The sequence below is a fragment of the Ailuropoda melanoleuca genome, chromosome 13, assembly GCF_002007445.2.
Source record: "Ailuropoda melanoleuca isolate Jingjing chromosome 13, ASM200744v2, whole genome shotgun sequence".
Taxonomy (NCBI): Eukaryota; Metazoa; Chordata; class Mammalia; order Carnivora; family Ursidae; genus Ailuropoda; species Ailuropoda melanoleuca.
In genome coordinates, this window is record NC_048230.1 from 74,905,767 (window position 1) to 74,922,048 (window position 16,282).

The 16,282-nt window shown below is 39.0% G+C and overlaps 1 protein-coding gene across 5 annotated transcripts in view; it reads right to left on the minus strand.

The window, feature by feature from the left end:
* The window catches only part of RNF24 (ring finger protein 24), a 79,735-nt gene that overhangs the window by 53,178 nt on the left and 10,275 nt on the right, over positions 1-16,282 (minus strand). Inside the window, exons 1-2 of one of the 5 annotated variants that reach the window (XM_034639766.1) lie at positions 12,231-12,326; positions 11,461-11,537 (exon numbers count right to left, since the gene is read on the minus strand). Coding sequence is in view for 2 of the 5 variants with exons in the window: in XM_034639762.1 (XP_034495653.1) it covers positions 12,204-12,280 (77 nt within the window). In the remaining 3 variants the exon portion in view is untranslated. Of the gene's footprint in view, positions 1-11,460; positions 12,327-16,282 lie in introns of those variants that run through there. The other 4 variants (XM_034639765.1, XM_034639763.1, XM_034639762.1 and 1 more) reach the window with 4 other exon arrangements.

Genomic DNA, 16,282 nt, shown 5'->3' on the forward strand with positions numbered 1-16,282 from the left:
AACATTTGTTAATTATTTAATGATGATCTTAATTCCTCCTTTACAATTAAATATAAGTAATTTCTTCTCTGAGTTGTCTAATATTTCTAGAACAATGTTAAAAATACAATGGATATTGTCTTACTTGTAATCTTATGAGATTGCTGTTTCATCAGTAAATAGGATGTGCAGAGCATGACACAGACACACACACATATACATACCATATACTAAGGAGGGCTCCATCTATTCCCAATAAACTTTTTACCGAATTAGAAAATGCATTCCTTGAGGATTTTACTACTTCATTTTACCAACTCAGTAACAATTTTTTAACATTTCTCTTATTCAAAGGTAAGCACTTGAGGACTACTGATGAGCAGCTCCTGACTTCACTAGAAGATCTTCTATTTCTTTGATCTTTTGGTCTTGGCTGTAGATTGGAATTTTTCGAAAAAGAACCTGATTGATCTACGTGAGGCTGCTCTAGTGACGCCGCTAACTCAGTAGACAGACACAGCAAGAAGAATTAATGTATGATTGAAGCCACAAAGCAGCCCTTCACCAGGCTCTGAATCAGAGCATTTAACCATCTGAAACATGGACTTTGAATCAACTTTACATCCCTCAGATATAAAATTTAAAAAAAAAATAAAATTTCACCACAGACAGTTGGCAGCACTACTTAAAAATTTGACTGAGCTCCTTTTTTTTCCTATTTGTTATAGAATAACTTTTGGAAACAAACTACACAAACTACATGATTAAAAGTCTCATATAATTGGTAGGGTCTTGAAAACAGCTCCATAGATTCCACTGATGGCTTTCGCTTTAAATATCAGGAAAACAAATTTGGAGCTTTCATATTTGAAATTCTCTTCTTAGTGTTATGACTTCTAAAGCAAAAAGGCTAGACATTGGCTTAAATAAGTAAAAATAATGTGCATGTAAAATCTCTATGTTAAATAGACTATATATATAACATTTAGCTTACTGCTTTGTGTTTCTTGGTCATATTGGTTCAAGTTCAAACTGATTGTTAACGATAAAAGATTCAAAATATTGTAAGCACAATTATAAATATATCACCTATGGATTTTCATTGCACTCAATGCTGCAATACAATTAATCTAGGGGAAAAATCACCTCAAAATTGCTGAAACTGGAGAATCTTTTTTCTTCAAACAATTCTTTAGGATATGAACAGAAATAAACATTTTGCATAGTGTTTAAGAGTTTATGACTAGCATTCACATACATACATTTCATTTAATCCTTAAAATCACTGTGGGGTGGGTATTACACTCTGTATTCAGATGACGGAATTGAGAAAGGTCCAGTTAGCTGCCCAACTGAAACCACTGAGTGGCGGAAGAGGGACTGAAACCCACATCTGAATCCAAATCTTTTACTCTCCCATGAGATCCTGCTGTCTTCCATGGACCTTACTAAGACTGTTAGTGTCTGAATGGATACACAAATGAAATGATTTCTATAACTAGTTCCTGTGGGTAGTGAGCATACTGATGGATCCTGGGTTGTTGTCAATGCCTTAGAGACAGACTCAAGAAAAGTGAACACCATAATACCAAACAATTTGGAACTGTGAAAAAAAATTATATATATATATATTTTTAAATATATATTTAAACTTTAAAAGTTGAAACTATTTTAGATTTACAGAAAAGTTGCACAAGTTACCACACTTAGCTTCCCCTAATGTTAAAATCTTACACAACCATGGTATAAGGACAGGAAATCAACACTGGTAGAATACTAGTAACTAAACTGCAGACTTCATTCAAATTTCACTAGTTTTTCTACTGTTCTTTTGCTTTTATAGGATCCAATCCAAGATCTCACATCACATTTAGTTGTGTCTCCTTAGTCTTCTCCAATCTGTGACATAGAACTGTGTCTTTTAAATTACAATTAATCAAAGTTTATTTTATTCTGAAAATGTCACAGCATTTCTGGAAACAGCACTGAATATTGAAAACCTGTCTTGGGCATTGATGCGTGTATGCAATAACCAAGAAAACACCCTGAAAAAAAGGCAGAGTGGCCCTAAAGACAGAAAAAGAGCCATTCTTTAAGTAAAGGGGAATATTGGCTGTGACAATCTGGAGAAGTCAATTGTATTTAAGACATCTGTTCACAGAAAATATATCAACAATCCAGTTATAACTCCCTTGAAAAACAGAATACCAGACAGAAATCAATACAACTCTGTTTAGTGAAGCAGTCATGAAAGATTAATTCATTTTTAAATTAAAGGACTTGAGTTTGTTCAGTCTATAGGTAAGGAAACTTAATAATTACATTCAAGTACACAAAAGGTTATTAGAAGGCACATTTCCTTTACATATGGACCCCCTTTTGTAAATTGTAGCATAAAAGTAGCTGAGCTGTGGGTGACTCTAATTCAAACCCTGAACCACAGGGAAAGTACACAGTCTCTAGACCCTATCCAAGTTACTTTGGGAGAAGTGGCTAGAAGGTCCTCTATAAACCTTTATAGGTTACCTCCTATTCTTGAGAGTTCTGGGTTGAGCACATTAATTCCAGAACTTTATTGGTGAATTCTTAATTACCAGAAAAGGTAATGGTTTTCAGAATTCTTACATGAGCTAAGAATCCCTGAAGAAGAAAGATTATGAGGCATAAATTATATGTACTAAAACCTAAACAAGAAAGTTAAATAGCCACAAGTACTTCTAGAGTGGTAAAGCAAGAACAAGCTAACAAATGAAAAAGATTCTGTTGATTGCAAGATTCTGTTATTGTATAGCCTTAAAAATGAGAGAAAACAATGTATCTGTTGTTTAGAAATTCATCAGCCGGGAAATGAGGGTAAATCAGAGGGCTCCACCACAATAAGTGAGCTCTATGGAAGATGCCACAGCAGAGGCATTAAGTGCAGACTCAACCTTAGCCACTCCCCTCACTAGGACTGCAGGCAAGTCTCAATTTCCTCATGTGGTAAGTTACATCTGTCTCTGGAGAGTGTACCTGGTATATAGTTGAGTGCTCATCAACATTATCAAGGTCTTTTCTGGTTCTTTGGTGTGAGGTTAGAATTGAGTTGGGTGTCTGAATTTTGAGTCAGGGATAATTTGAACTTAGGCCATATTTTCCCAGGCCACCCTGTTCCAATCCAAATCTTCGAGCCTGGGCTATGAGTAGACTGCCTTTGGAAGTGACTTGGAGTATGGAATTCTGGGAAACAGGGATTAGTTAGCTACATTTCTTCAACAACAGTTTCTAGATGGTTAAATTGTGTAAATCAAAAGCCTATCAGGGGCGCCTGGGTGGCACAGCGGTTAAGCGTCTGCTTTCGGTTCAGGGGGTGATCCTGGCGTTATGGGATCGAGCCCCACATCAGGCTCCTCCGCTCTGAGCCTGCTTCTTCCTCTCCCACTCCCCCTGCTTATGTTCCCTCTCTCGCCGGCTGTCTCTCTCTCTGTCAAATAAATAAATAAAATCTTTAAAAAAAAAAAGCCTATCAGTTTTTAGATCTTAATTTTGTAGGAGAATTCTAAGATGCTCACAACTAACTCAGCAAACCTCAAATAGTTATGAAACCAGCAAAGCATTCAGGCTGCTTGGTACTTTGACACTGGTGATAATTACCTTAAGTTTCTAGATATTATAGTCCTATGCATGGCCTCAAAGTCTCTCCTTTGTCTACTGGGATCACTTTGTTCTGTTAAGAAAGATAAGGGAAGACTTCATCCTTAAGATGATTTTAGGCAGACTATGGAACAGCTGAGATAATAGCACAGATGGAACATGTTATTTCAATATTCTGGGGGTGAGTCTGTTCTGCTGTTTTTGTATTTTCAAAAATTCTGAAAAGGTCACAATCATTCCAGAACAGTAAATCATTCTCTCTAAATGGATTTTTAAGAGTCAAGTCTTGCAATATCATTAGCCCTGGAAGCTCTTTCCTATATAAAAACATTTTATAAGACCACAACAAATCTTCATCACGTGAAACACTATTATTTTGATTTTGTAGATGGATATAGTAAAGACTATCTACAAGTGTATAATTTTTTCTCCCTTCAAGATCAGGAATAAGAGATGGGTGTCTCAGGTCAGATGAAGCCTTATAGGGCATATGTTCCCAGTAACGTCACTGTACATCTAGGGTTGGGTCTGTTCTCTGTTTGATCGGTTTTCTCAGGGGCTACTGGGCTCAGTGGGAAAAATTCATACTAACTAAACTCACAAGAGGCTAGCTCATAAATCATAATATCAACTCATGAATTCAAACCAGGAAATATATCTAGCAGTTCTCTCTTGGAAGATCCTGTGCATTAACCCAGTTACTGGAAAGTGAATCACATATTTTTTCTTTATTTATTTATTTATTTTTTATTATATTATGTTAATCACCATACAGTACATCCCCGGATTCCGATGTAAAGTTTGATGCTTCATTAGTTGCGTATAACACCCAGAGCACCATGCAATACGTGCCCTCCTTACTACCCATCACCAGTCTATCCCATTCCCCCACCCCCTCCCCTCTGAAGTCTTCAGTTTGTTTCTCATAGTCCATAGTCTCTCATGTTTCATTCCCCCTTCTGATTACCCCCCTTTTCTTTATCCCTTTCTTCCCCTACCGATCATCCTAGTTCTTATGTTCCATAGATGAGAGAAATCATATGATAATTGTCTTTCTCTGCTTGACTTATTTCACTTAGCATTATCTCCTCCAGTGCCGTCCATGTTGCAGCAAATGTTGAGAATTCGTTCTTTCTGATAGCTGAGTAATATTCCATTGTATATATGGACCACAGCTTCTTAATCCAGTCATCTGTTGAAGGGCATCTCGGCTCCTTCCATGATTTGGCTATTGTGGACAATGCAGCTATGAACATTGGGGTGCATATGGCCCTTCTCTTTACTACGTCTGTATCTTTGGGGTAAACACCCAGTAGTGCAATGGCTGGGTCATAGGGTAGTTCAATTTTTAACTTTTTAAGGGACCTCCACACTGTTTTCCAGAGTGGCTGTACCAACTTGCATTCCCACCAACAATGTAGGAGGGATCCCCTTTCTCCACATCCTCTCCAACAATTGTTGTTTCTTGCCTTGTCTATCTTTGCCATTCTAACTGGCGTAAGGTGGTATCTCAGTGTGGTTTTGATTTGAATTTCCCTGATGGCTAATGATTTTGAACATTTTTTCATGTGTCTGTTAGCCATTTGTATGTCTTCATTGGAAAAGTGTCTGTTCATATCTTCTGCCCATTTTATGATTTGTTTATTTGTTTCTCGTGTATTGAGTTTGAGAAGTTCTTTGTAGATCTTGGATACCAGTCCTTTATCTGTGGTGTCCTTTGCAAATATATTCTCCCATTCCGTGGGCTGTCTCTTAGTTTTTTTGACTGTTTCCTTGGCTGTGCAGAAGCTCTTTATCCTGATAAAGTCCCATAAGTTCATTTTATCTTTTATTTCTCTTGCCTTTGGAGATGTGTCGTGAAAAAGGTTGCTCTGGCCGATGTCATAGAAGTTGTTGCCTATGTTCTCCTCTAGAATTTTGATGGATTCCTGTCTCACATTGAGGTCTTTCATCCATTTGGAGTTTATTTTTGTGTATGGTGTGAGAGAGTGGTCAAGTTTCATTCTTTTGCATGTAGCTGTCCAATTTTCCCAGCACCATTTATTGAAGAGACTGTCTTTTTTCCACCGGATGTTTTTTCCTGCTTTATCAAAGATTAGTTGCCCAAAGAGCCGAGGGTCCATTTCTGGGTTCTCTATTCTGTTCCATTGGTCGATGTGTCTGTTTTTGTGCCAGTACCATGCTGTCTTTGTGATCACAGCTTTGTAGTACAGCTCGAAATCCGGCATTGTGATGCCCCCAGCTTTGTTTTTCCTTTTCAACAGTTCCTTGGAGATTCGGGGCCTTTTCTGGTTCCATACAAATTTAAGGACTATTTGTTCCAGTTCTTTGAAAAATGTCCTCGGTATTTTGATCGGGATAGCATTGAAAGTGTAGATTGCTCTGGGTAGTATGGACATTTTAACTATGTTAATTCTTCCAATCCATGAGCATGGAATATTTTTCCATCTTTTTATGTCTTCCTCAATATCTTTCAAAAGTGATCTATAGTTTCTAGGATATAGGTCCTTTACGTCTCTGGTTAAGTTAATTCCAAGGTAACGTATGGTTTTTGGTGTTATTGTAAATGGGATGGATTCCCTAATTTCTCTTTCTTCAGTCTCGTTATTCGTGTATAGAAATGCAACTGATTTCTGGGCATTGATTTTGTATCCTGCCACCTTACTGAATTGTTCTATAACTTCTAATAGTTTGGGAGTGGATTCCTTTGGGTTTTCCATATAGAGTATCATGTCATCTGCAAAGAGAGACAGTTTGACTTCTTCTTTGCCGATTTGGATACCTTTGATCCCTTTTTGTCTTCTGATTGCTGTTGCAAGGACTTCTAGTACTATGTTGAATAATAGTGGCGAGAGTGGGCATCCTTGTCGTGTTCCTGATCTTAAGGGAAAGGCTTCCAGCTTTTCCCCATTGAGAATAATGCTTGCAGTAGGCTTTTCATAGATGGCTTTTATGAGATTGAGAAATGTACCCTCTATTCCTACACTCTGAAGGGTTTTAATCAGGAAAGGATGCTGTATTTTGTCAAATGCTTTTTCTGCATCAATTGAGAGGATCATATGGTTCTTGAGTCTTTTCTTGTTGATATGATGTATCACATTGATTGATTTGCGAGTGTTGAACCATGCTTGCATCCCAGGTATGAATCCCACTTGGTCATGATGGATAATCCTTTTAATGTACTGTTGGATTCTATTAGCAAGGATCTTGTTGAGGATTTTGGCATCCATATTCATTAGAGAAATCGGTCTGTAATTCTCCTTTTTGAGGGGGTCTTTGCCTGGTTTGGGGATCAAGGTAATATTAGCCTCATAGAATGAGTTTGGTAGCTTTCCTTCTGTTTCTATTTTTTGAAATAGCTTTAGGAGAATAGGTATTATTTCTTCTTTGAATGTTTGGTAGAATTCCCCAGGAAAACCGTCTGGGCCTGGAGTTTTATTATTTGGAAGGTTGTTTATCACTGACTCAATTTCTTCATAGTTAATTGGCCTATTTAAGAAATCTATTTCTTCCTGTTTCAGTCTTGGTAGTTTATAGGTTTCCAGGAAGGCCTCCATCTCTTCCAGATTGTTTAGTTTTTTGGCATATAGCTGTTGATAAAAGTTTCTAATAATCCTTGCAATTTCAATGGTGCTGGTCGTGACCTCTCCCTTTTCAGTCATAATTTTAATAATCTCAGTCCTTTCTCTTTGTTTTTGGACAAGTTTTGCCAGTGGTCTGTCAATTTTATGGATTCTCTCAAAGAACCAGCTTCTAGTCCTGTTGATCTGCTGTACTGTGCTCCTGGTTTCTAATTCATTGATTTCTGCTCTAATCTTGGTCAACTCCTTCCTTGTCAGTGGGTTAGGCCTGTCCCTCTGTTGCTGTTCCAGTTTCTTGAGGTGAGAATATAGAAACTGCATTTTAGATTTTTCTATTCTTTTGAGTGAGGCTTGGATGGCTATGTATTTCCCCCTTAGGACTGCCTTTGCAGTATCCCATAGGTTTTGGACCGTTGTGTATTCATTCTCGTTGGTCTCCATAAATTGTTTAATTTGTTTTTTGATTTCCTGGTTTATCGAGTCATTCTTGAGCAGGATGGTTCTTAGCCTCCAAGTGTTTGAGTTTCTTCCAGGTTTTTCCTTGTGGTTGAGTTCCAATTTCAGAGCGTTGTGGTCTGAGAATATGCAGGGGATAATTTCAATCTTTTGGTATTGGCTGAGACCTGTTTTGTGTCCCAGAGCATGATCTATTCTTGAGAATGTTCCATGGGCATTTGAATAGAATGAGTATTCTTTGGTTCTGGGGTGTAGTGTTCTATATATATCTATGAGGTCCAACTCGTCGAGTATGGCATTCAAAGCCTTTGATTCTTTGCTTAGTTTTTGCCAGGGTGTTCTGTCTATTTCTGATAGTGGGGTGTTGAGGTCCCCTACTATTACTGTGTTCTTATCTATATGTCTCTTTATTTTGGTTAAGAGTTGGCTTGTGTATCTTGCTGCTCCCCTGTTGGGGGCATATATATTAATAATTGTCATATCCACTTGTTGAATACTTCCTTTAAGAATAATATAGTGCCCTTCTGTATCTCTCTCTATGGCCTCTAGTTTAAAATCCAGTCTATCTGATATGAGAATTGCTACTCCAGCTTTCTTTTGAGGTCCATTTGCGTGGAAGATGGTACTCCATCCCCTTACTCTAAGTCTGAATGCATCTTTGGGTTCAAAATGAGTCTCTTGTAGACAGCAAATGGATGGGTCATGTCTTTTTATCCAATCTGCAACCCTGTGGCGTTTTATGGGAGAGTTTAAGCCATTTAGATTGATAGAGATTATTGACAGATATGATTTTAATGATGCCATTTCTCTTTAAAGTCTTTGTATCGGTTGTGACTTGCTGCTCTGTATCACTCTTGGGGCCTTTTTACCTTTATAGAGCCCCCCTTAATATCTCCTGTAGGGCTGGTTTCGTGGTTACGAAATTGGTTAATGATTGGCGATTTTGGAACGTCTTTATTTCTCCATCAATTCTGAATGACAGCTTTGCTGGATAAAGGATCCTTGGCTGCATGTTTTTCTCTGAAAGAGCTTTAAAAATGCCCCCCCAAGCCTTTCTCTCATTCCAGGTCTCTGTAGACAGGTCTGACGTAATCCTGATACCTTTGCCTTGGTACGTGAGAAATTTCTTTGCCCTGGCCGCTTTCAATACTGTATCCTTGGATCTAATATTTGCGAATTGCACTATGACATGCCGTGGCGTAGGTTTGTCCTGGTTGAGCTTGGATGGGGTCCTCTCTGCCTCTTGGACACGAATGCTTGTTTCCCTTGCTAGATTAGGGAAGTTTTCAGCTACAATTTGTTCAAATATCTCTTCTAGACCTCTGTTTTTCTCCACCCCTTCAGGGATGCCGATGATTCTGACATTGGATCGTTTCATAGAGTCAGTAATCTCCCGTAATCTACATTCGTGGGCGTGGATTTTTTTAAGACCAGCTTCTATTTTCGTTTTTTCTTCTACTAACCCATCCTCCAATTCGCTAACGCGTTCCTCTGCCTCGGTGACCCTGGCCGTCAGAGCCTCTAGTTTTGACTGCATTTGGCTCATAGAATTTTTAATTTCTGTCAGATTCGCTCTCATTTCTGCCCTTAGGGATTCTATATTCTCAGCAACGCTTTCTCTGATGCTTTTTTCAAGTTTACTCATCATCTTGACCATTGTTGCTCTGAATTCCATTTCTGATAATTGGGATACATCCATATGTATTAATTCTGTGGCCGAGGCCAATTCTGTGGCAGAGGCCACAGACTCATTATCTTTTCTTTGCTGGGGGGGACTTCTCCTTCTCGTCATTCTGATGAAGAGAGATTGCAGGGTTGTCCAGAGCCCAAGTGTTGACTGGGACCCAGGCCGTGCGCCCTTGTTTTATAGAGATCTTAGGGATGTGGGCTTCTTCCTTAAAGAGTTTATTTATTTATTTGAGAGAGAGAGAGACAGTCAGCAAGAAAGGGAACCCAAGCAGAGGAGTGGGAGAGGAAGAAGCAGGTTCCCGGTGGAGAAGCCCGATGAAGGACTCCTTACGGAGCGTTGTGATCACACCCTAATCCGAAGACAGGTGCTTGGTGACTGCGCCACTCAGGCGCTCCGGGTTGTGGGCTTCTTGATTTTTCAGCCTGCCTTCTGGGGGAGGGGCCTGCCTGCAGGTACTCAGAAAACCCTGTTTGGGTAGAGTCTCTGTGTCCCTTGCGAGGGGGGATGGGGATGGGCACCCTGTGAGCCGGTATTTCCGGGCTTTTGTTCTCTGGCGGCTTTCCCTGGCGGTTTGCTATGCCTCTTCTGAGAGAGCAGCAGCGGCTGAAATTCAGCCTCTGTCTCAGAACAGAGGGATCGCGGATCGTTCTCCACTGATGTTCTGGCCACTTTAACTCTGTTTCTGTTGGTGCTGCTCAACCCTGCAGCATCCCGGGCTGTGCGCCCCACACCCGGCGTCCCAGCCCTCACTTCCAGGGCCGGCACGTCTCTGTCCTTTGTGTTTCCAACCCCGCCCGCCGCCAGCCGCCCCGCGCGGGCTCCCGGAGCTCCCCGTCTCAGTCTGGTGTCTCGCGGGTGCTGTCCGCGAGTCCGCCTGCTCCCCCGTGCAGGTGGCCCGCCAACCGCCAGCCGTCCCGCGTGCGCTCCCGGAGCTCCCTTCTCAGCCTGCTGTCTCAAGCGTGCGGGTCCGCGGTCTGTCCGCTCCCCCTTGCAGGTGGCTACCGCTTCCCGGCGCCCTGACACGGCGGCTCCCTCCCCCTTCTGTTTAGCTTCCGATATCTGTGCGCGGTTTCACGGCTCCCCGCTTCGTACCTCGATACTCAGCGCTGGAGATGTTCATTTGTAGAGATCCAGATGTATCTTCCTGCGTCTCAGGCTGATTCCGTGGATGTTCCTGCTGGTCTGGTACCTATCCAGCTCAACTCAGGGGACCGGCTGAAAAAGGGGTCCCCTACTCCTCCGCCATCTTAACCTCCCCTCCTGAATCACATATTCTTGAGATGTAACCATTACATTGTCAGCTCTTCACCTGTAAAATGACATTTCCATTTTGAGAACCAGTATCACCTAGAGAAATATAAAATGCTCCTTTCTTTGGTGGAAGAGATACAATGACAAATGCTCTTTAGTTTTCCCTTTTGTTTACCATTAACCAGATTGTAGTAGACTGCCCACCTCCTAATATCTTTTCTCCCTTTCATCCACTATAGGTAGAATTTTTAATGGGGCACATGGCTATATTTCCCAGCTGCTCTTACAGCTATGCATGGCCACATGTCTCATGGATTCACGTGGAAATGCTTAACACGGCACTGAAGGTAACTTCTACTTTCTGCTTCATCCCTTTCTCCATTCTGCTTCCTGTAATGTGGATGCCACCATCTCGCTCAATAAGAATATGGTTTACACCCAAGAAGAAGGGTAGAGTATCAAAAGGAAAAAGGGACAATTGGTAAGAGGTCCCTGATGCCATGAACTTCCATACCAGACTTACGTCAACTTGGACATGAGTGAGAAATAAAATTTAATGTTGTTTTAAGCCACTTGTTGTTTTCGGTTTTTTACCACTCATATCTGAACCCATTTATTTAATAAATAGGTGTTCTAGGTAAGTATTATTTTAAATTATTTTGTATTAACAGACCATTTGGAATAATAGACCATGGCTTCTAATTCTTGTACAGAAAAATATGATTTTTGCTAAGACATATCATTAGCCTTCTGCCATGACACCACATTAGTTAAGTAATTAGAACACAGGAAATCTGACATTACAATGCTAACTTCTTGATGTAATGTAGGAAGTAATCTAGAACCATCAGTAATACATTTATCAATTACCTTCACAGAACCACAGAGTTAAAGACCATCAGCATTAATCATCATAGTCCAATTGCTCCACTTCATAGAGGAAGAACCTGAGGCACAGAGAAGTTGGGTTTTTCAAAGTCAAAAGACTGCTTCCCCCCCCCAGCTTTTTTAACTACATCCACAAATTTGGGGGGAATATGCTCTGAAGATTTTATTTCTGTGTATACTGTTTCCAACATTTATACTAATATATATAATCATTGGTTATCCTCAAATAAAATACCTAAGCTTTAGCTCATCAGGCTCACATAAAAATAAAAAATGCCATAAGGAACCACAAACATTAGCATGTAACATGTAGCATGTAACCACAGACATTATATCATATGTCTGAGTTATGCAGAATATTTAGCAGGAAAATTAGTTACAAGAGGAAAATAGCAAAGAAAAAAGACAGTGGTGCAACAGTTTTAGTTACATTAGTCCCATAGAGTTATATCTTATTATTCATACTGAATGATGTACCAATAATTATGACATTATTCATATAAACAAATGGAGCTAAAAAGAATGCTGAGACATGAATCTTTTCCACATTCAATGTTAGAATACCATTCTTTGGTTTGCAGCTACAGTAACTATTTATAGGGCTTTTCTCACCATTTGTGACTGACAAGCAGTCCTGGGATACCAGTTAACTTTATTTAAAAAAAAATCTTTCATTTCTTCTTTCCACAGGATAGGTCAGTGTGTCTCTAGGAAACTTAATATACCTTTTTGTTATAAAAGAGAACATAGACCTTGAAAATGTCATGCTAGGTAAGACGAAGTCAATCACAAGGGACCGCATATTGTCTGATTCTTTTCATATGAAAGCTCAGAATAGGCAAACCTAGAGAGACAGAAAGAATAGATTAGTGATTGCCTAGGGTGGAGAATGGGGGTGGGGGTGGGCAGTGAGGAGTGGTGGCTAGGATCCAGGGTTTCTTTTTGGGATAATGATAATGAAAATATTCTAAAAGTGATTGTGGTAATGGATGCCTAACTCTGAATATACCAAAAGCCACTGCATTACACACATTCAATATATGGGCTATAAATGATGTCTCAAAAAAGCTGTTTAAATAAAGGGGAGGTTGAAAGCAGACTTAAGACAACCACCAGAAATGATGCATCCAGAATCTCCTAAAAAGTTAAGAAAGTATGTAGAGCAGTTAAGTAGTAACAATTTTTTTAATATCATCTGACCACCACTGGAATGGAACTTCTAACCAGCCACAGCTCAGTAGCCAGGCTAAAATGCAGCATAACTGGTTCCATCCATATGAAAAGGAGAGAACTGAGATGTAGCAAAGATTGTTTGTTCTTGTGTTCACTCTTTCCATGTCCCATCCTTTGCCTAACAACAAAAATCATGAGGAGGGCATTTTATTAAAGGAGATAGACTATACTCACAATATCTCTGAAGTAATTCAATTATAAATTCAATAACTCTGAAGCATTCCATTATAATTACCTCCATCTGAGGTTAAGAGAGGTAGTAATTCACCAAAGCCACACGGTTAACAAATAGTAGGGCCAGAACTTAAATACCACATGCCTTTTTTGCCTTTATGAAAATAAACTTCTAACTGTACGAAGTTGGAAAGTTAGTCTGAATAAAATCTAAATGCAGGTTTCACTGATTTCACTGCATTTGTGGTTAGTTATCTTAGCCTGTAGAAAGTACTGAAATTCCTTATAAGGAGCCAGTTTTCATTCACTTTATAGGAATTTTTAAGTCAGATCATATTTAAAATGTCAGAAAAAGAATATTAGAATTACAACCTCAGATCAAATAAATTCAGAATTGAACTATACCTTAACTTCACTAAATGTACTGGAGTTATTCAACAAGAGTTTCTTACCACAAGATGTGAGATTTCTATAAATTCAGACTGAACAATACCTGGTACTTAAAAGATACTCAATAAGCATTTATTAACCTGAATAAAGGTAAGATGGTAAATCCAAGCAGCATACTGGTTGAAATAATTGAAATATTCCTAAAAAGACAAAAGCCACCCTTGCGTCTGGCAGAGGATAGAAAGGAGAATGTATAAGCTTTGTGGCCTCCAAAGAACAGAGTTTCAATTCCACTAATCCCAGTGCTCCAACACTTTCCAGCCCACATAGCACTTAACAAACAAGGGAACAGGACAAAGGCTGCATGGTGGGGTCCAGGCCCAGGGGCTTCTGGTTGCATTACAGGAGGGTGAGGAGGCAACCATTGAAACACAATTTCCTAGAGGGCTCTTAAAAAAAAAAAAAAAGGTACTATCTTCATCCAAATAGTGAAATCAACCGTACTACTCAGTAAGTGCAATGACTTAAAGAGAGTAGGTGTCCCACAAGCATCTGTTCTATAGGTAGGAAAATGTAATGGATTTTTATTTTTGTTTTTTTTTCTTGGTGCTGAAACCTGGGGAAAATGTAATTTTCAATACTAAAACCATTTTAGAGACCTGATGAGGAGTAATTTAGCTTTGATGCTTAGCTCAACTGACTAAAAATAAGTATACTGATCTTATCTATGGTCTTTTGAGGAATCCCTTTATAATAGCGTTCTCTATCTTTTCGAAAAGACCCACAGTATTATTATTTAAAAATAAACAGCATAATAATACAAGAGTTTGCCTGTGAGAAATCATACTAGCACATACTTTAAATGGCCTTCTCAAGTAACATTGGAGGCTCTCTAGATATGGTCACTAAGCTGAGAACATTGGTCTTTCTTTTTTTTTTTTAAAGACTGTATTTATTTATTTATTTGAGAGAGAATGAGAGTGCATGAACTCAGGGAGGGGTGGGGGAAAGAGGCAGTGCAGAGAGGGAGGGAAAAGCAGACTCCCTGCTGACTCCCGAGCCCCAGGCAGGGCTTCACATGGGGCTGGACACCCAGCTGGATCCCAGGACCCTGAGATCATCACCTGAGCCGAAGTCAGATGCTTAACCAACTGAGACATCCAGGCATCCCTTTAATTTTTATTTGATACCATGTTAGTTTCCCCACAACAAACTAATTCAGAAGCTGAATGAAAATAATCTGACTAAAGGTAAAATGGAGCAGGACAAATAAGTAAGGCTCTTTTCAGCATGACTTTATCCAGTAGTTTTACTTTATAAGAACATGAAGACACGAGGAATTATGAGAAATGGTGATCAAATGACTCCCATAAAGTACAATTAAAACAAAAAGAATGATATTCAATGAAGAATTATCTGTCTTTAAAGATATTTAAGCATTAATTCTATAATATACAACTTTGATTTCTTTAGTCTACACCCAATTTCATGAAAACACTGACAATATTTTAGGGACCATACACCAAATGCTCAGCCTAAGAAGAATGAATGGATCAGACATTCAGGGGCTGGGCCAAATTGGCTCTGGAAATCCCTTGATTTTTTAATCCTAATCTAATACTCTTTCCTCTCCACTGCTTGATTCTAGTCTATAACAGGCTTTCACATATACACCTTTAACTTTCAGAGCAAATGGAGTCCACATTCTCAATTGTAAAAGAAAAGCACTCATTCACATTTTGCTATAGTACTCAGAATTTCACTGTAAAATTCCTTAAAACAAAAGATAAACTCAATTATTTTTATTCTGATTCAAACTCATTATTTTTTTATCAAAAACACGATATTATAAAACTACCTGACAGTCTCTCATACAAAGCATATTTCAGGGTAACCCCAAACAACCCTACTTGATGAGGTAGTCTTCTTTACAGAATTCCTGTTAATAAATGTGGAAGAGATAACAGAATAAGAAAATCACCATTCTACCACAATGGATGAAATATCTAATATGACCATCAGTGGGGTCTTTCAGCATTACTACAAGTGGGGTTGCCGGACATAGCAGGCCTCTGAATGTGATGTAATATTAGCAACCTCCTAAACATTCTTGCCAAAACACTGAGGTCTGATTTTAGTCAAGCCTCTAGAGGTCACTTCCATTTGTAGGACATACAGGATCAACAAATTGACACCATGATGAAACAGACAAATCCCAAATGTGAAAAAATTCCACAGGACAAATGACCCAGCTCCTACAACTGGTCCATGACACACCAAAAAAGGTGGGGAGAGAGGGTGGGCAGAGGAACTGCCCTAGATCAAATTAGACACGAGAGACAAAATGATCAACTATGGTCCTGGGACTTTGAATCCTGGTATGAACAAGACATCGCTAAAAAAGATATTCTTGAGACAATCAGGCAAAGCTGAATTCGGTCTATTAGATGATACCAGGGAGTAAATGTTAATTTTATGTGTGAGAATGGCATTTTGGTTCTATAATACAGCATCTTTATTTTTTTAATAGATGCATTTAGAAATGTGTCAGGATACATATGCTGAAATGCTGGAGATTTGCTTTAAAATACCTCAGCAAATGAAAGTGAAAGAAAAAAAGGATAAATGAAACAGATGAGGCAAAACCTTGATAATAGTTGAATATCTGAGTGATGGGCATATGGAGGAGGTATATTGTACTATTTGTCTACTTTTGAGTGTATTTACAATTTTGTATAATAAAAAAAAAATGAAACAGAAGAATCTCACTAGCAGAGAAGCCTGAACAACAGTACAGGTAAACCTGTTAAGTAATACTAATCTCAGGGAGAAAATAAATGGACCAATAAAAAAAATCAATGACAGTTGATTATTTAGAAATTGAGTTATATGGAAAAGCACTGATTTTCTCCTTATATCATATGGTCAGTGCTATAGACTGAACGTTTGTATCTCCCAACCCCCAATTTATGTATTGAAACCTAATCCCCAATATGATGGTATCTGG